Here is a 26,427-nt window from a genome sequence, read left to right on the forward strand (position 1 = left end):
CAAAAAACAAACAAACAAAAAAGCACTGGCTAAAAGTGGGGTTATAACAAAAAAAAAGTTTGAGTGTAAAATAAATTAACTTTCAAAAATGAGAGGGCATGTACATGATTGATTATTCTGTGGCTATTGAAGCCACTTACACAGTGAGATCCATTTCTTGGATATCCTTGAACTTGATGAATCTTCTTTTCTTCAGGCAGATGGACTGGGCCCCTGCTATAACAGAGCAAGGAGCTGCTATCACTGGGCAGAGGGGGGATTATGGGAGGCTGCTCTGTAAAGTCATAGGACCGAGGAAGTGGAGGACGAGGTGGGACTACTTCCTCTTCCTAAAGATTGTAGAATAGTCACCTTATTTAGATAAGCATATTGAATTAAGTATATCTAAATTCTTTGCAATGGTAAGTTAACTTAAAAATCACTTTAAGATAATTAAAGGGACACTGCCAAGCCAAAAGTCAGTCTCATACTGAAAAGTAAAATAAAGAATGTTTATGATAGCCAGTAACTGGGTCTTAAAAAAATAGTTTTATCTAATTTTTTCCTGTAACATTCAGGTTAGCTTTAATCTGAAGCTAAAAATCAAAACAGATGTGAGACTACAGTGTTTCACTTTAAAAGTAGAAGAAAATAATTAATTAAAAAATCTTATTGCCTATTTGTTTTTGTAATTTTTAAGGGAAAAAATAAACTTCTTTTTGTTTGGTTTTAATATAAAATTCAAGACCACAAATGCTTTCAGTTAGGTTGACAGTATCTCTTTGTAGTTGTAATTTCTTTATGGTATGCACAACACACAGCAAACTTATCTATCAATCATCCTATAAATTTTACCAAGAATAAGACACAATGATAAATATTCAAATTACTTATATTAGAAAAAGTATGACAATGTTAAAGTTCTAACATAAATGAAAAATAATGATTTTTTTTTTTTTTTTTGCATTAAGGGAGGAAAAATTGCCATCTGTTAGAAGGATCAAATTACTGAAACAGCGAAATTTCAAGATTAAAACAATAACTTAAATATATTTAGGAAACATTTTTGTTATGAAGAAAAGACAATTAAATTCCAATTCATGTTTTACACATTTAAAATAATTTAGAGATAAACAAACAATCCAAACTTACCTCGTTTTTGTACTTAACTGTTGAGAAAGGCTTTGATCCTGCCATACCTATTAAAAAAATTATAAAACATAACTTATATTAAATAAGTTTAAGATATATTAAATATATCTTTTAAATCCACATAAAAAAGGAGTAATTTCATTTATTTTATTTTTTCTAAAAATTCCATTGTTAAGTAGTCTCTACAGCAGACATAGGGCTTGAACTAACAAATCCCGAGATTAAGAATCACATACTATACAGACTGAGCCAGCTGGGCGTCCCCATTTGACTTATTTTAACTGAAGCTTTCAGTTCTAACCCCTCATTTATTAATGTTTTCAGAATTGGAAGCCAATTACATTAAAAAATACAAGTTAAAATATCTAGTTTATTTTTATTTTTTAAGTTGATTTATTATTTATTTTTGTTACTATTTTTGAGAGAGAGAGAGAGAGTGTGTGAGTGGGGGAGGACAGAACATTTGAAGTGGGCTCTGTGTTGACAGCAGTAAGTCCAATGCGAGGATCGAACTCATTAATACCGGACTTGAATTCACAAACTGTGGGATCATGACCTGAGCCAAAGGTAGATGGTCAGTCGACTGAGCGACCCAGGCGCCTTTAAGTTTACTTATTTTTGAGAGAGAGGCATGGTGGAGGGGCAGAGAGAGAGAGACAGAAAGAATCCCAAGCAGCCTCCATGATGTCAGTGTTGAGCCTGACGCAATGTGAGATCATGAGCCAAACCTGAGCCAAAATCATGAGTCAGACACTTAACTGACTGAGCCATCCAAGTGCCCCTAAAATATCTAGTTTAAGTAAGAGTACAGGGAAATGGGTTTTCTGAAGTACTGTTGATGTAAATATAAGTCAGTACCATTTTTTAAGAGGGCAATCTGGCAGTGACTATCAAAATGGAAGATGTGTGCTCATTTCCCACTTCTTCTAATCCATAAGTACTAGCATGTGTGTTTAGTCATATATACAGTAATGTTCATTACAGCATGGCTTATGATAGAAAACAAACAAACAAACTCAAAACCTGGAAACAAACTATATGTCCAAAAACACAGAAATGGACATATTATAATTCATCTATACAATGAATTCTTACACAGCTATTACTGCATTGTACTGTTAAGGAGAAAGAAACCAAATTGTTGAAAAATAAGTATAGTATGATTCCATTTTTTGTTGTGGGGAAAAAAAATTCCTAAAAGCAAAACATTTTGTGTGTGTATAATTAAATACATAAAACAGTAATTTATTTTTGTTGTGGGTGAGGTTGCCAGAACTTTTGCTTTTTACCATCTAAACTTGTGTACTGACTCAATGTTACAGGAGTGCCTGTTTTCTGATGTCAAAAGTCCATTAACAAAAGAAACCCAATTCTATGTATCATTCCATTTATTTTTTAAAAAAGTTTATTTATTTATTTTAAAGAAATTTCTACACGCAATGAGGGGCCCAAACTCATAACCCTGAGATCAAGAGTTGTATACTTTTCTAAATGAGCCAGCCAGATGCCCTGTGTCACTTCATTTAGATATAATATTATGGTCAATTACTGCAGAATAAAACACAAAGCTAATTTACCTGTTTCTGTAGTGCCTCTTTGCTGTTTGTGTTTACTCAGTCCTTCCATGACATCTTGAATTCTCCAAAGTTCTTTCTGAATCTGTGCACGCTGAATTCCTGCTGATTCAGTCTATCAGTAAAAAGAGATCACATACAGGAAAAAATAAAGTTGTAAACTAAACTAAGTATATATTTTAAAAAATGAGAACTGCAGTAGATTAAGTTTTGAAGACTACGAACTCTCCCAATTTTGCAACTTTTGTGGCAAAGATAAAAGTCGAAAAAAAAAATTCAGTTTCTCAGACCTAAGTGCATTATTTCACTTCTTTTCAATAAGCTTTGCCTTGCATTACTGCTGATCACAAGAGACTAAAACATGGGGGGAAAAAAAAAGAAAACAAAATAAAGTAGAAACTCACAAAACCCAAATTAAAAAAAAAAAAATTTAAAGGAGAAGAAAAAAAATGGGAAGTATACTAGTTTCCTAAGTACTAGAAATTCTAGAAAATAAGATCATATTGGTATTATTGGTCTTACTGAAAGTAAGATTCTAATAGAACTCTATGACTTTATCAATACTTCTGATAAAAAGAATTATGCTTTTTTGGAATGTAAATTTATTTTTTTTATTTTTTTATTTATTATTATTTAAAAAAAAAATTTTTTTTTTCAACATTTATTTATTTTTGGGACAGGAGAGACAGAGCATGAACGGGGGAGGGGCAGAGAGAGAGGGAGACACAGAATCGGAAACAGGCTCCAGGCTCTGAGCCATCAGCCCAGAGCCCGACGCGGGGCTCGAACCCACGGACCACGAGATCGTGACCTGGCTGAAGTCGGACGCTTAACCGACTGCGCCACCCAGGCGCCCCAATTTATTTTTTTTTAAAAAAGGGCAATGAAAGTAGTACTGTCACAGTTACCAAAAAATTTTTTTTTCACTTAATATGTTTTTGACAATCATAGATATGAGAATAAAATCAGTATGTTTCATTAGTAAGCTAAAAAGTCCTCCAAGGGGTGAAAACATGCTTTCAAAGTCTATAACTGTAAAGACTATGTACTAATGCTGCTTCAAAAAGGCACTACACAACCTTAGTTATCCAGTTTTCTAAGCTACAGGGCTGGAAGCATCAGAGTAAATGAAGGAAATATTCACACAAGAGCCAAACACAATGACAACCCAGAGATGTGAATACTGACATAGACTTCTAGGGAGTGAATTTCAGTTATAAAAACCAGATATGTGCACATGTCCTATATAGAATATATATTATTTTTGCAGTGATTAAAAAAAATATATAGCCTATCTGAAAAGTATACAATGAAAGTCTCATTTTTGTATTATTTCTCATTTATCTGATTACTGGTGCAAACAATATTCAAACACTTGTTAGCAATCTGAGTTTCACTTTCTATAGATTAAAGCTGGTCATATTCCTCATCCATTTTTCTAATGTATTGCTTTTCCAAACCAAGAAGAAAATTCCTTGGAGATCTAAATAGTAACTTTTGTTGAATCAGTGGTCAACAATACTTCTCCCTAGTATGCCATCTTTTTGTTTAAGCCATTGTCTTCTTACTGACTTATTACTTTTTAAAAAGTAGGTTCTATGCTCAACCTGGGGCTTGAACTCACAACCTTGAGATCAAGAGTTGCCTGCTCTACCGACAGAGCCAGGCAGGCACTCTGTTTACTTATTTAATAAACACTTATCAGTATGTTTTATATGCCTAATACTATTTTAAGTGCTTCAAAAATATCAACATATTAGCCATTATAATAACCCGATAGAGGTAGGCACTATTATTTTATAGTCATGAAAACTGAAGTGCAGAGTTGTCATGTAACTGGTCTATGTGCAATGTTATCTCTCATAGAGTGTGCCTTGTAGTTCTTTATATTTTCAAAACAATAACTATTGTGGCTTTTATTATACCTTTAAAATATGAGAACCATTTTGTTAATTTTTTCAAAAATTTCTGGATGAAATTTGGTTAGGACAGCATTTGAGTTTATAGGAAGAATTTTTACTGAGATAATGTTAAAGCATGCCATCCATGAACATGGTATACCAATTCCACTTCTCCATTTATGTCCTATAACATAGAAATTACATTTTCATGATGAATGTTTTTGTCAAGTTAAATCAAGTTAAACTACTTTGGCCTGAAAGCTAAAAATGAATTTTCTCATTTAAAAATTTCTCATTCTCAAAAACAAAACCATCCAAGATTATGTGACAAAATGTATATACCTGCAACATCTACAATATTTTAATATCTGGCCTTATACAGAAAAAGTTTGCTGACCCATGGGTAAGTTCTTTCTCAGGCATACTGGCAACATTTCAATTGCCCAACAACTGCATGTGGCCAGTGGTTACTATACTGAACAGCAAAGATGGAGGACAGTTGGTTTTCTCCAAGTAAACTTTACTAACCTTTACTCCTTGTATTGACTTGTCTGTTGAGTCCACAGTTTCCAATGCAGATGACCAAATTTACATAGGGTCACAAACATGAAGTGACTTTTATTATTTTCTTAAACGTATATTATCTCCACTTCTCAGAACAACACTTTAAGACAGGTATTATTGTTCCATTTTATAGACTAGAAAATTAACACCTGGAACCTGATTCCAGATCTGATTGTTTATGCTAAATGGTGCTGCATCTTTCCCCATTCAATAATATACCAAAAGTCTATAGGCTAAATACAGTTTGATAAGAAAGAGACATTTAATATAGAATGGATTAGAATACATTTTTATTTTTTTATTTTTAAGTAATCTCTACACCCAGTGTTGGGGCTTGAACTTATAACCCCGAGATCAAGAGTTGCATGCTCTTCTGACTGAACCAGCCAGGTGCTCCAGATTAGAATAAGTTTTATAAGACACAAATTACCCTTTATTTGATAAATCCATTTAATTCAACACTTTAATACTAACTTCCATATAGTTAGCTAGGAGCGCAAAACATGACAGGGATCACACCATGTACCCAACAGAATAAAGAACTTTTGAACAATGAGAGATGGGCTACTTTGTGGGATATTAAGAGTCCTATTATTGAAAGTATTAAAACCCAGGTCTTAGGTGGCCAGTAATGTAAAAACTGTTAAGGGCATGCATGGATAACAAGGTATACAGTACCAGTCAAAACCAGTTGAGACAATGCAAAAAGACATTCACTTCTGTACCTGAACTTCACCAAGGCGATCTAGCTGTTCTTGCATCTGGTTCCTGGTAACAGTCACATCATATTCTAACTTATCATACTCTCTCCATGCTCGTTCCAGTTCCTAAAATCAAAGAGCTTTAATTACTTTAATAGGGAAAATGTGCTTTTGTATTGTTATCACTGCAATGGCAAGCTTTCTAGATTTTAGAAAATTGTGTAAGTTTATACTGGGTGAAAGAAAAACTTTTGTAATTCATTTTCCCTTTCCTTTACTGTTTTAAAGCACTTTCTTAACTGCCCTGATTAAAATTTCTCCATAAATAAAAATACCAAGTAGGTTGTATTTTAGCATGTTGGATTTTCAATCATACCAGAAGCCTAACGTACCTTTACTTGTAATAAATTTACAGTAATGTAATAAACCTAACTCAGCTAACTAAACAAGTCAGTGAATCCTGCCCACAGAGACTCAACATATATGCTACCCACCTACTCTTTTCTCCTTTGGAAAAAAAATCACCAACCCTAAAATCAGAGAGGTTTTTCACATTTGGTCTTTAACCACCTGTCATCTAATACAGGATGTCAAAAATACGTCATCATTTCATTGTTTCAGAACTCTATTCTACGGGAGTGCAAGTATTCTTCTATGGGTTGTAATTACTCTTCAGACATTTCAGAGCGGTATGAAGTCAACAAATTGATAAAGACAGGGGCTTTGACCAGTTTTATCATTAGTATTAGTGTGGTGTTGGCACATGTAACACAACCAACACATACATGCTGAACACTGTTATAAAATGAATTAGTAACTCTTGTCTAAGAACCTTTCATGACCAGAGATTTCTTGCCCTGAACTGTGCTGAATGAAGCCGCCCTGGGAAATGTCAGTTTAACAATAGCAACAGTCTTGGGATAAGGCAAGAAGATACTGAGTGTGGAGGAAAGGGTACTGAAAATAATTTTAAGAGTTTTTTTTTTTTTTAAATGTTTATTTGAGAGAGAGAGCGAGCGCACGCGCAAGTGAGCATGTGTGAACAGGAGAGGGGCAGAGACAGAGAACCCCAAGCAGGCTCCACACTCAGTGTGGAACCCAATGAGGGACTTGATCTCACAACTGAGAGATCATGACCTGAGCCAAAATCAAGTTGAGAGCTTAAATGACTGGGCCACCCAGGCACCCCAAAAAGGATTTTTTAAATTGAAGAATAGTTGACACATGATACACAATAATCTTAACAGTTTATTTGTAAAGGTTCTCTTTTAAAGAGTTATTTTACTTTTCATACTGTGCAACTAGCTTAAAATCACTTTTAAAAATGCAGGTAATGAAAAATTATTCAAGGTACACACTTTTAAAAATTAAAATGAGTGTTAGAATATGGCCATTTGGAATAATTGCTTTTTGAATCTAAGATATTTCCTTAAGCAGGTTTTACAATGAATTATATTTTTTAAAAAGTAAAAAAAAAAAAAAAAAAACAAAAAAAAACCACTGGAGATTTTCTTTTTAAAGCTTTATTTTATTTATTTTGACAGAGAGAGTGTCCACGTAAGCAGGGAAGGGACAGAATCCCAAGCAGGTTCTGTGCTGTCAGCCCAGACCCCGACGCGGGGCTCATGAACTGTGTGATCATAACCTGAGGTGAAATCAAGAAATTAAAAATGCTTAACTAACTGAGCCACCCAAGTGTGCCACCACTGGAGATTTTTTTTTTTAATCATCTCTTTATTATATAGATAATTTAGGGAGTCTGATTTCACAATTAATAAAATTTTTAAAAGGCAAAGTGATAAAGGACTAACGATTTTTATGTCATCTATATTGCGTAAATGCTAGTCGTCTTACTTGGCTTCAGCAAACTATTTTTAACTGAATAAATAAGGATATTGATCTCCTTTAATAAACTTTGCTTTTAGACATCTTCTAATTTGTGTACATCACAAAAATTACAAATTTAAATAGTGGGCCTTTGAAGGCTTCACAGGGAGGGTAAAATGAAGCTGACAGACCCAATGGCGCCCAGTAATTAAGTACAGATGGCATTGCCAGGCTAACACCTGACCTCTTTTGTAGAAAAGCCAGTTTCACGGTGGATCCAAAGGCTATAGAGGCATCTAAATGTCAGAACATTTTAGTATGGTAAGAATCCTTGTCTTTCTTATGGAAACACATAATCTAGAGCTACAGACTAAGAGCTAGAAATTATTTTAAGGGTGAAGAAACTCAATATACTTTCAATTTTTCTAGCCTGGAAAGTGCACTCTAACATTTGGACTAAATCCCATAATCCTCCGGGGATTACCTGCTTCTGCCTTCACCTCTGGGCTCCTCAAACATGATTATGCATGGGCAGAACACAAATCAACAGTGGATGGCAAAAAAAGGGGCAGCACTGGAATAACATCAGTTTCTCCCAATACCTGGCTGAGCATTTCATTAAAGAATTTAATGGATTACACAAGTTTTTTTGTTTTTTTTTTTTTTGGTCAAGAATATACTTGTATGACAAAGCAATTAAAAGGGGTAATGACTTTTAAACATACAATTATCTTAAAATCACAGGCATTAAGTCAGGAAACAGTGCTTTTTTTTTAATTTTTTTAATGTTTTTATTTATTTTTGAGACAGAGAGAGACAAAGCATGAGCAGGGAAGGGGGAGAGAGAGAGGGAGACACAGAATCGGAAGCAGGCTCCAGGCTCTGAGCTGTCAGTACAGAGCCCGACGTGGGGCTCGAACTCACAGACCTTGAGATCATGACCTGAGCCGAAGTCGGACACTCAACTGACTGAGCCACCCAGGCGCCCCAGGAAACAGTGCTTTTGATAAAAATGTGGAGTTTCATGCTATATACAGTTAAGAGAATGAATGAAATTTTGCAGTCTACAAACCATACGGATGACTGTCACAATGTTAAAAGAAGCCAAAGAGCATATACAGTATATCCCATCCTTTTAAAGTTCAAAAATAAGCAAAAAGCTAACATATAGTTTAAAAGTCAGGTAGCGGTGTTCTAGGGAAGCAGTCGCTGGAAAGGGAGCTTCTGGTGTGCTAGTAAAATTCAGTATCTTGATATGGATGTCAGCCATATCTGTGCACATAAATTGTGTAATTTTCTGGCAATATGTTACACTCTAACAAAGGTAAAAAAAAAAAAAAGTATGTTTTTTTAAAAAAAAGATTGTTACAGGGATGGCAGAAGACTTCTCAAAAATTTGACTTAGTCTAACTTTAGGATGTGGAACAAGTAACTTTTAATCGCGGTGACTTCTTTATTGTCTACACTATGGGGGAAAACCTTCAAGTAGGTCTGCAGCACTCAGATGTAATGAAATGCCAGACTACCAAAAATGAGGATTTTAATATTTAAAATGGAACTATGGTAATTACACATTTTTATCTTTATTAAGAAAGTAATAGGACTAATGATTCATTTCCAAGTTTTTAACGTAATAAGATCTTTCCTCTTTCTTTCAAGATCTTATTTTTAAGTAATCTCTCTACACGCAATGTGGGGCTCAGCTCGAACTCAAAACCCCGAGATCAAGAGTTGCATGCCCTACTGACTGAGCCAGCCAGGCACCCCACCTTTTCTTGTCCAGAATCAATCATAATTTATAACCAAATCCACCCATGGGAACAGTTACACAATATGCTACATACAAATAAATGTGTAATCTTTATTTATAATCTTTAACTTGTATCTGTAGTTTCTCTTCTAATCTCTTTGAAATAAATTCCATCTGAAAGAAGTGGTTAGTGTTTACTGTACAAATTTGAAATGTAATAAATTTGTATCATTATAAATGTAGAAAAGCTAGTAAATAGGGAAAGAAAAAGAAAAAAATACCTATTATTGTGCTACACTTCTGTTAGCATTTTCATGGGTTTCTTGCAACCTTTTCCACACATACACAATGTCCAAATACACACAAAAGTAGGGCCCACTCCAAATTCAACAGTTATGGATATAGGGCCAGTCTGGTTTCATCTATAGTACTCATATTCTACCTTTGTGGGATTATTTTAAAGAAAACACCAAGCATCATGTCATTTCATTTATAAACACTGCAGTATGTATTTCTAAAGAAAAGAAACCAAAATGAAAAAAAAAAAACATGGAAATTCTTACTTTTAAAATCATTAATATGCATTCCTTAAAAAATTCCTTAAAAACAATTTCCCCTGTTCTCTCTATTCCCTTACTACTTATTTAAAAAAATTTTTTTAAATGTTTTTATTTATTTTTGAGACAGACGGAGAGACAGAACATGAGCAGGGGAGGAGCAGAGAGGGAGACACAGAATCCGAAGCAGGCTCCAGGCTCTGAGCTGTCAGCACAGAGCCCGACGCGGGGCTCAAACTCACGGACTGTGAGATCATGACCTGAGCCGAAGTTGGATGCTCAACCGACTGAGCCACCCAGGTGCCCCCCTTACTACTTATTTAAAAAAAAATTTTTTTTTAATGTTTATTTATTTTTGAGAAAGAGAGAGAGACACAGTGCAAGTGGGATAGGTCCAGAGAGACAGGAAGACACAGAACGTGAAGCAGGCTCCGGGCTCTGAGCTGTCAGCACAGAGCCCGATGATCTGACCTGAGCCGAAGTTGGACACTTAATCTACTGAACTACCCAGGTGCCCTTCTATTCCCTTGTTACTTATATGGGGACGAGATTGGGTCACTTACTCTGCAGAATTTACGTATTCTACATTTTGCCAACTGAATTCCTGTGGGATTCCTTAGCATGCTCTTCTGTTTGCTTTGTTTCCTATAAACTCATAGTGGGTTACACACTAACGCTTGCTACCTTCAGATTTGATTGTTCGTTAAAAATAGCTTGCAATTGTTGTCGGGTACTTCCTACTGCAGCAAATCAGGAGGCATATCATATCTGCCTACCTCTTTTTGGGGGGATATTGTTAATTATAAAATAACCAAGTATTCAGAAATTACCTTAAAATCTTTCAAAACGTATTCCATACCAATTCATGGATATTGATGGAACTACTACAAAAAATTACACTTTACTATAACCATGATTCTCAGAAACTCTTTATTACATTGAGAATGAGTATATGAAGGTATTTAATGTGTAAGCTTCTCCCCAAGACAGTTCATTTGTCCTGCTTCCCTGCCCCTGTAAATTTACAATCCTAGAATCTAGCATATCCACTGGAATCTAACATCTGTTTACTCAAGGTCCTCCTCCTAGCTAGAATCCAGCTTAGAACACAAATCAGTTTAATGGAAGTCTATACATACTACTTACTCATTGTAAGCCTGGGCAATCTGTCTCAGTTTTCCATTTTTAACATAGTAATAAGAGTACCCATTCCAAGGGGTTATGGGGATTATGTGCATGTAAAGCCCTTAATAACTGCTCCAAAAAATATTCATGATGGTTATTATTATTATTTATATACTGTATTATTTCATAGTGGGTAAATGCATAAACTACCAGCATTATTTAGGATGAATGGGGGGCTTTTATACCTCCCTTATGATGGCTGAAATTCCAATTTTAGATTTTTGAGTTAATATAATCTAAATTTGATTCCAAGTTCCAGAAACTACAAGTTATGTGACCACGTAGATAGTGAGGCAGAATAGAAGGTACAGAAGCCATAGAATTAAAAAGTCCTTGATTGAGGTGTTGATTCTTCCCTTATTAGTTACGTCATCTATGCAAGTCATTTAGCTTCCATGAGCCTCAGTTTATCTGTGCAGTGAAGATAATAAAAATGAAAATAAATGGAGATAATAATTATATTTACTTTGCACATGCTTTTCTTAAAGATCAAACCAGGTAATATATTGAGAGAAACAATTACAAATATATTTTGCTGCCATTATTGGATGAGTCACAAAATATCTGGTTCCTTGAATTGCTAGGTCGAGTAAGAAGCACCTGATGAACTGATAAAACCTAAGAATATTTCTCTTCCATTTGGAGACAAGGCCTAATGTAAATTCCCCAAGAGAGGTGCCTGCAGTGGACGTTTACGGAAGTCCACACCATACCCCTTTTGCCCACTCAATTTCAAGGAGCTATGTTAAGTTCCATGCCTGCTAGTGTCTCACAGCAAGCAAGCTAAGGCAGTTTGGAAGTATGGGTGAATTAAGGACACTGGGGCAACTTCAACCAATGCATGATAGACACCCCAGTCTCCCAGACTTTGCTAGAAAATTCTGACGCATTCTGCTCATTTCCTCAGTCCCCAGTGGAATTAAACCCCAGCTGACGACAGTGGGAACCAGCTCGGTAGTGAAACCTTTACAGGCTTTTCTCCTTCTGTCTCATTCTTCACTGACACTCTCTCACTTCTGCTTCTAGAAATGATCCCAAAAGAAGATGGTGACACATTGAAAAATTTCAAGTATAACTGATTGTTGTAACAATCTTTGCCACTAATCCGGCTTAAGTAAAAAGAAGTAAAAGCAAGGTGAGAACACAGAGGCACTAGGTGCTTAAAACTGTAAGGTTGTTGGATGGGGCTTACGGAAAGAAGATACAATATCAAGAATTTAATAGAATATAACAGGAACACTGCCTTACATGTTTGCCTTGTGTTAATCCTAGTTTTACCTACTTAAATGGCCAACCAGGTGAGGACAAGATGTTCTCAGAATCAAAGCTTTCATCTTTGGAGGCATTAATGTTATACCTCTTGTATCTTTTATACCTCATGACTTGGATTTGAACCAATGACCTCAATCAACTGCAAAAGAATCAGAAGAATCCTTTGGGATTCTGCTAGCACAAATGTAATTCAATTTTAAATCTAATCAACATCCACCCAGTGTCAACCATATGCCCAATATGATGTTAGGCATCATTTGTAGTCTTGAGCTACAAGTATGAATAACTTTACAAAGGCAGAAGTAACATAGTTTGTATTCTGTGTAGTAAGACATGTCTTAGAAGAACATATTGAGGGTTTGTAATGACCAATGAATAACGCTGAAGACAAAGAAAAAGAAACTGGGAAAGTGATTATAGGGAATAACAACCTGAAAAATGGGATAATCAACATCATTAATGTCTACTAAAACATTAAAAACAATTTTTTTAATGTTTATTATTTACTTTTGAGAGAGAGAGAGACAGAGCACGAGTGGGGTAGGGGCAGAGACAGAGGGAGACACAGAATCTGAAGCAGGCTCCAGGCTCTGAGCTGTTAACACAGATCCCAACACAGGGCTCGAACTCACGGACCATGAGATTGTGACCTGAGCTGAAGTCAGAAGATTACCCAACTGAGCTACCCAGGCGCCCCTCTACTAAAACATTTTTAACAAACTTCCATCAGAGTTGGGAGTTAACCTTCAGATAAAGCAAACTGTAAGCCTACTGATCAAATTTAAGTTACTAAACCCATTTGGTAAGGGAAAAAAAAAACAATTCAACTGAACACTGTACATCCTCAGAATTTTCTAAAACAGATACCAAATCATGAAATAGTTTCCAACTACATTTTGATTCAATTCAGGTTGCCACAGAGATACCGAGTTTTTCATTAGCTTGGCATTGACAGCTTAGCCCCATTTTCCCTTTCTAATGGTATATTCCTGATCCTCTATTCCAGTCAGTTACTTCTATTTCTTTTTTTTTTTAATTTTTTTTAATGTTTATTTATTATTGAGACACAGAAAGACACAGAGCATGAGCAGGGGAGGAGTAGAGAGAGGGGGAGACACAGAATCCAAAGCAGGCTCCAAGCTCTGAGCTTTCAGCACAGAGCCCGACGCGGGGCTTGAACTCACAAACTGTGAGATCATGACCTGAGCCAAAGTCGGACACTTAACTGACTGAGCCACCCAGGCACCCCCAGTTACTTCTATTTCTTGTAGAAGAACACGTCTCCTACTTTCTTATCTCTGTGTTGTGGTTCAAGGCATTTTATCCTGCATGGACTACTCTTTACTGCCCTTTCCTATCCAAATCCTACCCACCACTGGTTAACTAAGGGACTATTTCCTTGTAGACAACATTTCAGGTGCAACAATTTCCTTTGTGACCATATTATAAAAATCTATGTAGATTTAAGTTTTCAGGGATTATGTTGAGAAGACCTGGGATTGAGTTCTAGGCATAGCATTGATTAGCTCTGTAACACTGAGTAAGTCATCTGGTTCAATCATCAAAATGTTAACACACATCCTACAGTGCTGGATTCTAGGACTACAAAGATGAATGAGATAGGGTTTTGATATCAAGGAGTTCACAACTGAAAGGATATTAAATTCTTTTTTATTTCTTATCAGAGAGAGTGTGTGCAAGAGGGGAGGGGCAGAGAGAAAGATAAGAAGAGAGAGAATCCCAACCAGGCTCCTGAGCTGTCAGCATGGAGTCTGATGTGGGGGTCAATACCACAAACCGTGAGATCATGACCTGAGCCAAAATGAAGATTCGGACGCTTAACTGACTAAACCACCAAGGTGCCCTCAAAGGGTCTATGAACATTACAGTATAACAGAATCAAATGAAATAATGGAAATAACAGTACTTAACAGATAGGAATAGGATATTAAATATAAGGTATTTAAGAATGACAAAAAGTATGTTTTGATATTTATGATCAAGGTATATTCCTTTAAAAACTGCTCATGTTTGGAATATTAATTTAGTGTTTAGAACTGAAGCCATGTTGAGATTCTGGTATCTTGTTAGCTTAGACCTCTCTTAGTTTAGCTATAACTGTCTATGGATGACCTTCATTTTTTTTTTTTTTAAATGCTTATTTTATTTTTGAGAGAGAGAGAGCATGAGTGTGGGAGGGAGGATACAGAGAGAGAGAGAGAGAGGGACAGAGGTTCCAAAGCATGCTCTGTGCTGATAGCAGAGAGCCCGATGTGGGGCTTGAACTCACCAACCATGAAATCATGACTTAAGCTGAAGTTGGACACTTAATAGACTGAGCCATCCAGCTGCCACTGTCTGTGGACCTTCTTATATATTTTTTAATATGAAATTTATTGTCAAATTGGTTTCCATACAACACCCAGGGCTCATCCCAACAGCTGCCCTCCTCAATGCCCATCACCCACCTTCCCCTCCCCCCTTCCATCAACCCTCAGTTTATTCTCAGTTTTTAAGAGTCTCTTATGGTTTGCCTTCCTCCCTAACTTTTTTTTCCCCCTTCCCCTCCCCCATAATTTGTTATGTTCCCCTCCCCCTTAACTTCTGTTAAGTTTCTCAGGATCCTCTGTGGACCTTCTTAGAAGGTAGCTCCTCCCTATCTGAATATACCCTTATAGACAAGGGTATATTAGCAGTTTTCTATAACTGGTGGCTTCTGCTAGGATTTTTCTTTCAACAGGCCACTTGGGTAGGAGTTCTTACTAGGTTTAGAGATAACCATCACAAGATCTAAAGCAGATGGTTTAAACTCAAAATAGTCAATTTATAAACTCTAAGAATTTTAGATTTGGTAATCCCAAGAGACTTAAAAAAAAAATTTTTTTTTTTTAATGTTTACTTATTATTGAGAGACAGAGAGACACAGAGTGTGAGCAGGGGAGGAGTAGAGAGAGGGGGAGACACAGAATCCGAAGCAGGCTCCAGGCTCTGAGCTGTCAGCACAGAGCACGATGCGGGGCTTGACCTCACAAACTGCGAAATCATGACCTGAGCTGAAGTCGGTCGTGAAGAGACTCTTTATAAAGTAACATGACTATGGGTTAAAAGGTTCTAGTTATATTTCCTACTCAAACCCTCTATCAAAGCTGAGATCACACCGCAGCTATGAGATGATAATGTCAGTGGCTGCTTAAAAGCATTTCACAGGTGCCTTTTATTGAAACGGTTGGTTAAATGAATCCAATTACCACCTTCCCCAAATTATTCTAACTCCCTAAAATCTATGAAATACTTTTCTTCTTCTTTTATTTAAAGATTTTATTTTTAATTAATCTCTACACCCAACTTGGGGCTCACACTCACAACTCTAAGATCAAGAGTCACATGCTCTACTGACTGAGCCAGCCAGGTGCCCCGAAATACTTATTTTCTTAATGTAATGAATATTAACATATTGAAGGGTTTTCATTTGAATAATTCATAAACAGGAGTATTTGTCTCCCCTGTAAAACAACTATTTCACAAGGAACAGGATGTTTACTATAAGAGAAATAATTATATTTATTTTGCATCAGAAAATAAATCACCCTTTATTTTTATTAATAACAAATTATTTTTTGTTATAGTAAAGAACAATCCTAAAGTCAGTCCAATTGTATAGAAACATAAATAGGAAAAAAGAAAAAAAAAGAACCGCATAATATTTCAGTGACTCTTACTAGAAAAAATCTGTTACTTACGGCAGTGGCTCGAGAGAGTTCTCTACACGTACTAAGCAGTCCATTTTGTAAATCGTCCCTCTGTAACACCACGGTCTGAATGGCTGCTGGGTTATCTGCATTCATTTCTATCTCTTGGCTGGCTGATAGCAAAGCTTGCTCAAGCGTGTACTATTATAATAAAAATAATTACACTTAATGTTCTGCATCATCGAATTAACTCTTTTTACTTTAGTTATCAGTGTCCTGATAATGAGCATATAAAGTAACATCAATTGCAGATAATAAACGTAATTGTCCTACTTTCTCCTTGTGGAGTTGCTGAAGTTTCTCTTCCAGAGCATGTACCACTTTATCTTGTTCACATAACCGGCTTAGCTTGGCCTAGGTTATAAGAGAAAATCTGTTGTTAGCAAATTTTCCTTTTTCCTGTAGTTGGAGGTAAGTGTAATAAGAAAACACATTTAAAATAGCCATAGAATACCTAATTAGGCCAATCTTTATTTCGATCAGTAAAATAAAAATTAAAATAGCTTTTAAAGACACAGTGCTTAACAAACATGCATATAAAGTGAAAAAGCATTTCAACCATACTATTTAACCTCACAATTCAAAATATTCGTAGTGAACAAGCAGTCTCATATAACTTTAATGGATTTCAATGTAGTTTTTTCCCTACAAACTGCTAGATAGGTTAAGCGACATATGCAGTCCTTAATTAAAATATCGACTGGATTCTGTTTTTATATTTTAAAAATTATGCTCTTATGTTCAGAAAAGAATATAAACAAAAGATTGCTTTTAACTGCAATAATACAAATAAAACCTTGCTAAATGGAGAAAAAAATCACTTTCAATAGTTTAAATGTTTTGAATTCTTGGTATTACCCCAATTTTTAAATTATGAAAATATCATATAATGACAAGCGAGAAATCAGAGATTTCACTTTCTTTGCCATGTACCTGTTAAAGTAACTACCTTATGTTTATTAGACACCAAAACTCAAGCTATACCAAATGGCATATACTGAAATGAGAAGGTATAACTCTACGGAATAAAACCAGGGGAAATGAGGGAAGAATGAGATAAAGAAGAATGGGGCACCTGGGTGGCTCCGTTGGGTTAAGCGTCTGACTTCAGCTCAGGTCATGATCTCACGGTTTGTGAGTTCGAGCCCCACACTGAGTTCTGTGCTGACAGCTTGGAGCCTGGACCTTGCTTCAGATTCTGTGATTCCTTCTCTCTGCCCCTCCCCCACTTGCACTCTGTCTCTGTCTCTCTCAAAAATAAATAAAAACTCAAAAAAATTTTTTCTTAAATAAAGAAGAATGCATGGCAAGTTAGTCAATCTAACTAATTAATTGTATTGATTGTATTTTAGATACAATTAAAAGACTAAATTTTAAAAAGGAAGGAGTTACAAAATTTCTAGAGACTGATACTTTCCCTAGAAGACAGAAAACTTTACTTTGTTTCCAGTTCTCCATACTTTTTTTTAAATCAGAAATAGTCCTTTTTACTTAAAAAAAATTGTTTTTATTTTAGAGAGAGCGTGTGCACATGTGCAGGAGCAGGGGAGGGACAGAGGGAGGGAGAGAGAATCCCAAGGAGGCTCCACACTCAATGCAGAGCCTGACCCAGGCCTGATTCCATGACCCCAGGACCATACCTGAGCCCAAATCAAGAGGTGCTCAACCAACTGAGCCAACCAGGTGCCCCTAGTCTTTTACTTTCATTTAAGTGATTTTTTCCTAGATTCAACTGTTAATTATGGGGAGGGGGGATAGTTACAGAATAGGGGAGTGATGCTATAACTTAACCTAAGCATAAAATAAAAGAAAATGTTAATTTATTTGGTGTCATTTTGGAGGGCAAGAGAGGAAGAGGAAGTTTTTTGTCATGCATACTTCCAATGTTTTGGCAGAGAATATAACAGAGTACTGACAATATATATGTAGCATACTAACACTTACATCAGTATCCACTTCTTCAGGTCTGTATTTGTATAATGTGCCTCTACATTCATCTTGTGACAGCTATAGGGAAAAATGTCAGGTAGCAAGTTTAAAAATAGTATTTAAAAAATATATTTAGCCTATAGTTAACATTTTAGATTTATATAATAAGAAAATGGGATTTTAATGATTCTTATACTTTAAGAAGTTTAATTCAAACACAGATCATTACAAAAGTAGAAAAATATTTAACAGTGATGCAATATGCAAGATACATGAAAATGATGTTAACTTAAGCTTGTCAAACAAAATAATAAGTTGGTCAAACAAATTATACGGCACCTTACATCTTCCATTTGTAAGACACACGTCATTTTAATGGAAAATTGACAAATACAATCATGGCAACTGTACTGAATCAAATATTCGAACCAGGCATATTTCAGCAGCCAGAACCATCCTTCACGGTATACACATAATCACACAACTGTGTATGCGTATACTCAAATGCCAACACATCTTAGTACAACTTTAGTAACAAAACCTGTAACATACTGCATACATATACATAATATATAAACACACATACACAATATAGACTTATCTTGTTCTTCTGTCTTAAGAACTAAAAGATAATGGGGGAAAAGGACGGGTTTAATTGAAAAGAGGAAACTCATTCAAAACCTCATAGAACTGAAAGCCTATGTTATAAACTATGAATAGTCAAATTGCATAAAAAGTTTGTATGTGTTGATTGACACCATTTGTTTTATTACACTATAAGAAATGCTTGCTCAGTGCATTTAAACGTCCTTTCTTCAAACTCTTTCCCAGTATCTTTCAGTCAAAGGAATCTTCATTTTTGCTTGTGTTTATCAAGATTTCAAAAGTCATCCCGGTCAGTTATACCACAGCCTCTGCAAGCAATATTTCACTTTCTCCCTGGTCTTCTGACTTTATATCGACTGCTAGACAGTAACAAAAACATAGTTGGAAAAACTTACTTTGGGTTCACTGCATATTTACTAACTGGCACACTTTTTCTCAAAGTGGGGATGGGAGTAATGTTTTCCCACTACATTCCAGATTGGAAAATTAAACTTCATCTAATGCATCATAATGCATCTAATTCATCACAAATGCATAAAAATGTATAAGTTTTAACTATCTACGTCCACTTGGCAAAAAACTGCTTGCCAGTTACATCTTTAGAAGGAAGCATAATTTAAAAGCAGATAACTTTGAATGGATCTAGAAATGTAGGTTATCAGGAGGTTAAAAATGTAAGCATTACAAACATACAATAATAAATCCTGGATTTGTGTGTTTCATTTCAAGACATAACTTTCACATCCTCATGCAAATGAATCTGTGACTATTTAAGGGTATGCAGTGATTATTAAACAAAACTTTCATAGAAATGAGTTATCACATGAAAAATGAATTTAATGAGAAAAGTCAGAATACTTGTGCAGTATTTTCAAATAAAGAGCATTAAATATGTTGTAAGAAGTATCAATTTTTATTCTAAATTAAAGCACCTAGATCCAAGAAAATAATTTGTACTTTTATCTGAAAAAAAAAAAAAAAAGTAATGAAAAGGAAGTTTTAAAATGCTTAGATCCATGATAAAAAAATGTAAGACAATGCCAAAATTAAATTTCCCATTTATAAGAAATTAGAGATGTAAAGCCTTTAGCTACTAAATGTTCAAATATACTTTACTTAATATTTAAAGTTAAATGCAGAGCAGCTTTACCAAACCATGGAATGTAAAGTTTGAATGTAACTAATGCACAGTGCTACATGTAGATTAAAATATGAACATCGTATCCTAATTGCCAGGGTCAACAGAAAAAAAGACTAATATTTTAAAATGGAAATGTAGCAGTCTATAATAAAAATTTAGGGTGTTGGTATACTATTTTTATTTATGGAATCTTACTGCATATTCATTTTCTTTCTCTTTTTTTTTAAAATCAATTTTCTTAATGTTTATTTATTACTGAGAAAGAGAGAGAGACAGAGCATCAGCAGGGGAGGGAGAGACACAGAATCCGAAGCAGGCTCCAGGCTCTGAGCTGTCAGCACAGAGCCCTACACGGGGCTCGAACTCACGAACTGTGAGATCATGACCTGAGCCGAAGTTGGTCACTCAACCAACTGAGCCACCCAGACACCCCTGCAATATATTCATTTTCACATCAGCTGGCAAAGTAAAAAATGTATACTGTGTTGCTAGAATTTGAGAGTGATATATCCTTATAACCATATGAATATATTACCTACGTTAGATTTACTTTATCATTATGTTTACTACCACTGAAAAATTTATTAAAACCTTTTAGCAAGTTATTCAATAAAGATATTCATTATTAGACACTAATAAAATCTTAAAATAATCAGCCTTCCACTATACATTGCTTTTACCTATTAGAAGGAAAGAATAAAAAAACATGATTATTCTTTAAAAAAATTAACCTTTAAGCATGGCGTATTTTCCATTACTGATAATAATAACTGAGGCTTTTCTTAAGAAAAGATGGATATAGTTTATTAAAAGTATTTCCACTTGGAATTGAAGAAGTTTCTATTTGGTCCTCACTATGAAAATCTTACTAATAAGAAAAAAAGTAATTTCGTTAATATTCTCATTACTTAAGATCTCCATAAAATCATGTTTCACTTTTTATCATTTTTCAAATGCATCTTTAGCAAAAGGAAAAAAGTTCTGGGTTTGAATACCTTTTTTTTTTGAAGTACCTGAGCAATACTAGAAAAGCACATGAAAAGGGGCAACGGAGAATGTATAAGGGTTAGCAGTGCTCAAGCTTCAACCTGAGAAGTGTATTATACAGACTTTACTGACATCTAGACATATGAAGATATATGCTCTATTTAGAAAGTCAGAACTTTTTCATAATAAAATATCTAATAACCTTTTAAAAAACTGGCTTGGCATTAACACAAAATTACTTTTGTTTATCAAAATTCAACTTTCTATAGTATCCCTTTTAAGAATGTGAATATACATATACTTTAAAGTTAATGAATATATGTAAACCCCAAAAAGGTTTTTTGGGGAAATATTTGATAGAATTAGACATTTTGTGAGGGCTCAAAAATAGTCACAGGACGGTAGGTATTTGCTAATATTAGTAGGTGCCTTTCAAAACAATTATTCATCAGGTGATTCATCTCACAGATATTATTTTATAAAAACTCTAGTACAAAAATTAATTGGGAAAGGCCGTAGAATGACTAATAAATGAGAAGATTTTTCAATACCAAGTGCACTCATTTAGCACTTTTTTTTTTTTGGATTCAGTTTTAGATCCTTTTTATATCACCGATTCAAAGAAAATTAACTGAATAGGTAATTTTTCGGGTGTCTTCTTTCTTCCAAGAAAATGCAAACTTAAAGGTTCTCCTGAGAGAAAATCTAAATGGCTATGATTTAGAATAACAGGTCACAAAACATCATATTTTAAGTTGTATTTCAGGAAACTATTAACACAGTGTCAGAGAGGCATATTGTTAGAGTGTATAATAGAAACTTTCATAAAGATTTCCTTTGGATATTAACACGGTAAGGGAAATCTGGAGAAAAAAATGAGATCGAATTTCAATTTATGTAAATTAATAAGCAAATTTAAGAAATGTGTCTGATAGTCATTTTTGTTTTTTAATGCTTATTTTGAGAGACAGAGACAGAGAGAGAGAGAGAGAGAGAGAGAGAGAGAGAGAACGAGTTGGGTAGGAACAGAGACAGAGAGGGAGAGAGGGAATCCCAATCAGGCTCTGTGCTGTCTGTAGAGCCAGAGGGGCTTGATATCATGAATCATGAGATCATGACCCGGGCCGAAATCAAGAGCCAGATGCTGAACTGACTGAGCCACCCAGATGCCCCTGAAGGTCACTTTCATCTACCAGCAGTGCCCTGTAACAATTAAGTACTTCATTAGTGGCTGACTTTTAAAAAAGAATTCTCTAAAGACACCCTCAATTTGACAGGACTGGCAGTCAACACTGATTACCTGGTAATCGGTTGCCTATCTCACGCCCAGGAATGGCTGCTGATGGTAGACATTCAGATCTTCCAGTTTTGTACAAATTTAGTTTTTTCTTTCAAGTATTCATATTTAATGAGGAAATACATTTATACAAATCGATTGTTCTGGTCAGTGATGCTAGTATATAAGACCACTCTAACATATCTCCACACTTTTGAAAAACTCCGATTAGAACGTTTAGTGCAACTGAGTAATTTCAATCAGCGATGACTTCTGCATCACCAACCCTGATTACTGATCATTATAAAAAAGATGGGGCGCCTGGGTGGCTCAGTCGGTTAAGCGTCCGACTTCAGCCAGGTCACGATCTCGCGGTCTGTGAGTTCGAGCCCCGCGTCAGGCCCTGGGCTGATGGCTCAGAGCCTGGAGCCTGCTTCCGATTCTGTGTCTCCCTCTCTCTCTGCCCCTCCCACGTTCATGCTCTGTCTCTCTCTGTCCCCCCAAAAAAATAAATAAATGTTGAAAAAAAATTTAAAAAAAATAAATAAAAAAAAAAAGAAAAACCCAACCCAACAAAACTGAAAATCCAGGCTATCACTCTTACTGAGAATATGCAAAATGTGAAAATAAAACCCATTAAAACATAATACCTTTGACTTTTACCAATATAAAAATGATAAAGTGCAGCTTCAGAAAAAGGTATTAATTCCAGAACAAAGGCTAAGGTTCTCAGCAGTGGCATTTTGGAATGAAGTGTCAAGTTCCTTTAACCTGGTTACTTTAAAAATGAAAGATTTTCTTTTTTTAACCTTTATTTTTTTAAGTTTATTTATTCATTTCTAGGGAGAGAGAGTGAGTGGAGGAGGGGCAGAGGGAGAGGGAGAGAGAGAATCCCAAGCAGGCTCTGTACTGTCAGCGCAGAGCCTGATGCAGGGCTTGAACTCGTGAAACCTGAGATCATGACCCGAACCAAAACCAAGAGTTGGACACTTAACCGACTGAGCCACCCAGGCGCCCCAGAAAGATTTTATTTTCTTTTGAAAAGTAAAGCTGTTTAACTTTAAATATTTAATCCTTTGTTTCTTTATTGATAGAATAAAAACTGGGCCCAGAAACAGGGCTCACCCTTCTATCAACTGTTTCAATCTCCCAGCTACAAGGCCCATGATACTGATCTCTAGGTGACTAAAGCAAACCAGAAGACTTTAAAGCCAGTGAGCTCAAGGTGCTTCTTTTCACTAGGTGCTTTTACACATGTTAATCAAAATACATTCATTTTTCATGTTTGTTAATTTTCTTCTTCGGTATGAATTTTAAAGTACTATAACAGGTCATAGGCCACAGTAATTTGAAGGTGTTGAAGTGGAAGAAGCTGATGTTGCAAAACACACAGCTAAGAACACTTAGACCATGAAATACAAAAAAAAAACAAAAAAAAAAACAAAAAAAAACAAAAAAAACAACTGGATAGGAATGTATAAAATGACTTCTTTTGCAGATCTGCAGATTACCAATGTCCTAAATTAAAGCCAGCCAGCTCCATGGCACATATTTTGAGTTAGGGAAAAGAATGAGGTAAGATGATGCATATGATGGCATAAGAATGGTAAGAATACAGGGAGAAGATATCCCCAGTATGTTAAGAAGTGGCTATCATTAGGTCTTACTACACCACAGTACAGAAACTAGATTTGAACAACTCCCATACAAATATAATCTATTCCTAAAACAGTGGGTGGGGGTGGGGTAGGGTGGGTTGCGGGCCGCCCCTAAAAGGAAAAAAAAAGTTTTTTAAAGTTCTCCCTAGAAATCAGTGAAAATGCTTTTAGAGTAAATTGGAATTAACGGCAATCCAGTACCAAATTTGCAAATGTACTGCAGACCTCCAAGTACATACGTATCAATCAAATACTCTGCACAACAACTTCAGGAAAATGGCACACTTAATATTCAACAGCAAAATGTTCAGCAAAGCCATGCTAAGAATACTGCAGCATCTTAAAAAGCATGGATGAATTGCATTTTTCCAAATAGACATAAACAAAAAAAATGAAATAAGAAAACACTAATGTTATGAGTAACTCTGAGGATAAACCAAAACTGTCACTGAGGGATTTTGCAGATGATAAAGCAGTATCATTCACTGTCCAAGACCTTACTTGCTGGTACAGTTGGGGTCTTAGCGCCGAGTTCTCAATCATTGTGTGAACCATGGTGATAATAGGTTCATTTTCTTTCATCTATTTCAAATCAGGAGGAGCATACAGCAAACATCAGTTTACAGCACAGCTAGATTTGAAAGACGACACTGTAAATATAGCCTCTACTTTAATATCTTCCTAATAGTGCAGTTGCTTACATTTTACCCCAAGGTTGTACAGATTTAACTTACATAAACCATTTCGAGCAAGTATTAAATGATGTTAAAATACTTCCAAAGTTATATAAAAGCTTATTAATTGCAATATTGCTACAACTAGGGTTTACCTTATGAATATAATCATACAGTCAATGAATATTTTTACATGTACTAGAAAAGATGATAAAGCAGCACGTCTTATTCAAAGAATAAAGCACAAGGACCTACTTAAAAGGAGAAATGGCATAATTTGACTGTTTAGTAAAAAAGCTTAAAACAATATTCAGTTCTTTGTAAAGTTAATCAGAAAAATATTAGTCCTCTGCAAATATTAAAATCTTATAATAATCAGTATATCTTGTTGAAATAATTACATATTTCATTAATGTTAATTTTGATAGATATCTGTAATACACCGTTTTGGATTTTCTCCCAGTATAACACCACGTGTAAAATTATTTCAAGGACATGCAAACTGAAATTTATTTAGCAAAGATCAATGTATCTCCCTAGTTCCTAAAAAGGCTGAAACCACATTTCACATTTCCAGCTATGTTGTACTTAATTACTGCCTCCAGAAAAATACTTGTTTTAGTAGGCTCTGGACTCAACAGCTAAAGCATTCAAAAGAGAATCATCATGACATATAGAGAGTAAAAGGCCAATGAGGATTGTACTGTTTATAAGCAGACAAGTCTGTTTATAATTGCAATTTGCAACATATAGTTTACATAGTTTTCTTCTGCATAGTATAGACAATAAGCATTTTTATCATGGTTCACAAATGCTACTTTAGTGGCTTACTTAAATCTACAATAAAGGTTTACTAATCTTAAGATTAATAAATGCATCATGTAAGTAAAAAATAAGTCTTGAAAACTGTGTATCTAGACAATTTTATTTTCAGCCTAGTTACCAATGTTTCATGTCAATAAAATCTGTTTTGTCAAGTAACAAACTGGCAACTGGTTTAACTTTTTTTTTCTAAAGTTTTATTCAAGCTAAATAATTTCTTTTTAAATGTTAACATCTGTATTATCAGTTAGACTCAAACTTCTGTTTCTCTCCTGCAATACTATCCCAGAAGGATGTGTTGATATGTAGTTCAGAACACATTTTTTACGTTGTTGGAAAGTAATTTATAAACAACTACAGATATTTTTTTTTTCTTTAGGAGAAAAAATACTTTTATTATAGAAATTTAAGACCTCTTTATGTTTTCAAGTGCCCTCTATATCTTACAGGAATGCTAATTATTTTATCTTAATCAAATGGTGATCTTGGAATAAATTGTTACTGCTTTTTGTTTTGGCTTACATTTGACTGTAAGGATACACATTTCATACAGCACAAGTAAGCTTAAGTCTCTATCTACTTCTAATTTTAATTTTCAAAGCAATCTCATCATTACTATTTTTCAATAACATGCCCTGGAAATTAGTCAAAAGAATACTGGATTCAGATTTTCTTGTGTGTGGTGGGTGGAGGTCAGGAGCATGAATGTTTTAAGAAATAATGGAGATCAGATAGCATCCAAATGTAAATGATACTCAAAGTCAAACTGAAATTGCCCATTGAGTCTTGGAAATCTGCCACCACAAATGGGCCTCTGTGTCAAATGACTAGGTCAACATGGCTCACACCTCTAAGCAGAGTTTCAATAGAGTCAGATTAAGGACAATGTTCATACTCTAAGCTTGGCAAATTTATTTGAAGGGACAATATGGTTTTTGTAGAAGGATAATCAAGCCTGATTTATTTAGTGTACTACTTTGAGATGGTAAATATGCATGTATATACAGGGATGCCATATGTGATTTAAAAGTGTTTAACTTACATGTCATAGCTTATTAAATATTGAGTCACTGAGAAGGGTTCTTTGCAAGAAGAAACTAGCTTAGGAACAGAAAAACTAAAA

The 26,427-nt window shown here is 35.0% G+C and overlaps 1 protein-coding gene and 1 long non-coding RNA gene across 24 annotated transcripts in view; one reads left to right on the forward strand and one right to left on the reverse strand.

Moving 5' to 3' along the window:
* PLEKHA5 (pleckstrin homology domain containing A5) overlaps positions 1–26,427 on the reverse strand; it is a 241,741-nt gene that overhangs the window by 21,784 nt on the left and 193,530 nt on the right. For 4 of the 18 annotated variants that reach the window (XM_086713963.1, XM_086713964.1, XM_025930310.2 and 1 more), the window contains 9 exons: positions 24,310–24,390; positions 18,727–18,762; positions 18,156–18,218; positions 16,485–16,565; positions 16,203–16,352; positions 5,896–5,997; positions 2,709–2,820; positions 1,132–1,178; positions 141–329 (listed from right to left, as the gene is read on the reverse strand). In XM_086713963.1, coding sequence (XP_086570089.1) covers positions 141–329; positions 1,132–1,178; positions 2,709–2,820; positions 5,896–5,997; positions 16,203–16,352; positions 16,485–16,565; positions 18,156–18,218; positions 18,727–18,762; positions 24,310–24,390 — 861 coding nt within the window. The remainder of the gene's footprint in view (positions 1–140; positions 330–1,131; positions 1,179–2,708; positions 2,821–5,895; positions 5,998–16,202; positions 16,353–16,484; positions 16,566–18,155; positions 18,219–18,726; positions 18,763–24,309; positions 24,391–26,427) is intronic. The other 14 variants (XM_086713980.1, XM_086713967.1, XM_086713973.1 and 11 more) reach the window with 5 other exon arrangements.
* Positions 1–26,427, forward strand: part of LOC147579292 (uncharacterized) — a 48,842-nt gene that overhangs the window by 3,650 nt on the left and 18,765 nt on the right. The gene's annotated exons all lie outside the window — the stretch shown is intronic.

Source organism: Puma concolor, chromosome B4 (assembly GCF_028749965.1).
Source record: "Puma concolor isolate L17-30 chromosome B4, mPumCon1.1.hap2, whole genome shotgun sequence".
Classification (NCBI taxonomy): domain Eukaryota; kingdom Metazoa; phylum Chordata; class Mammalia; order Carnivora; family Felidae; genus Puma; species Puma concolor.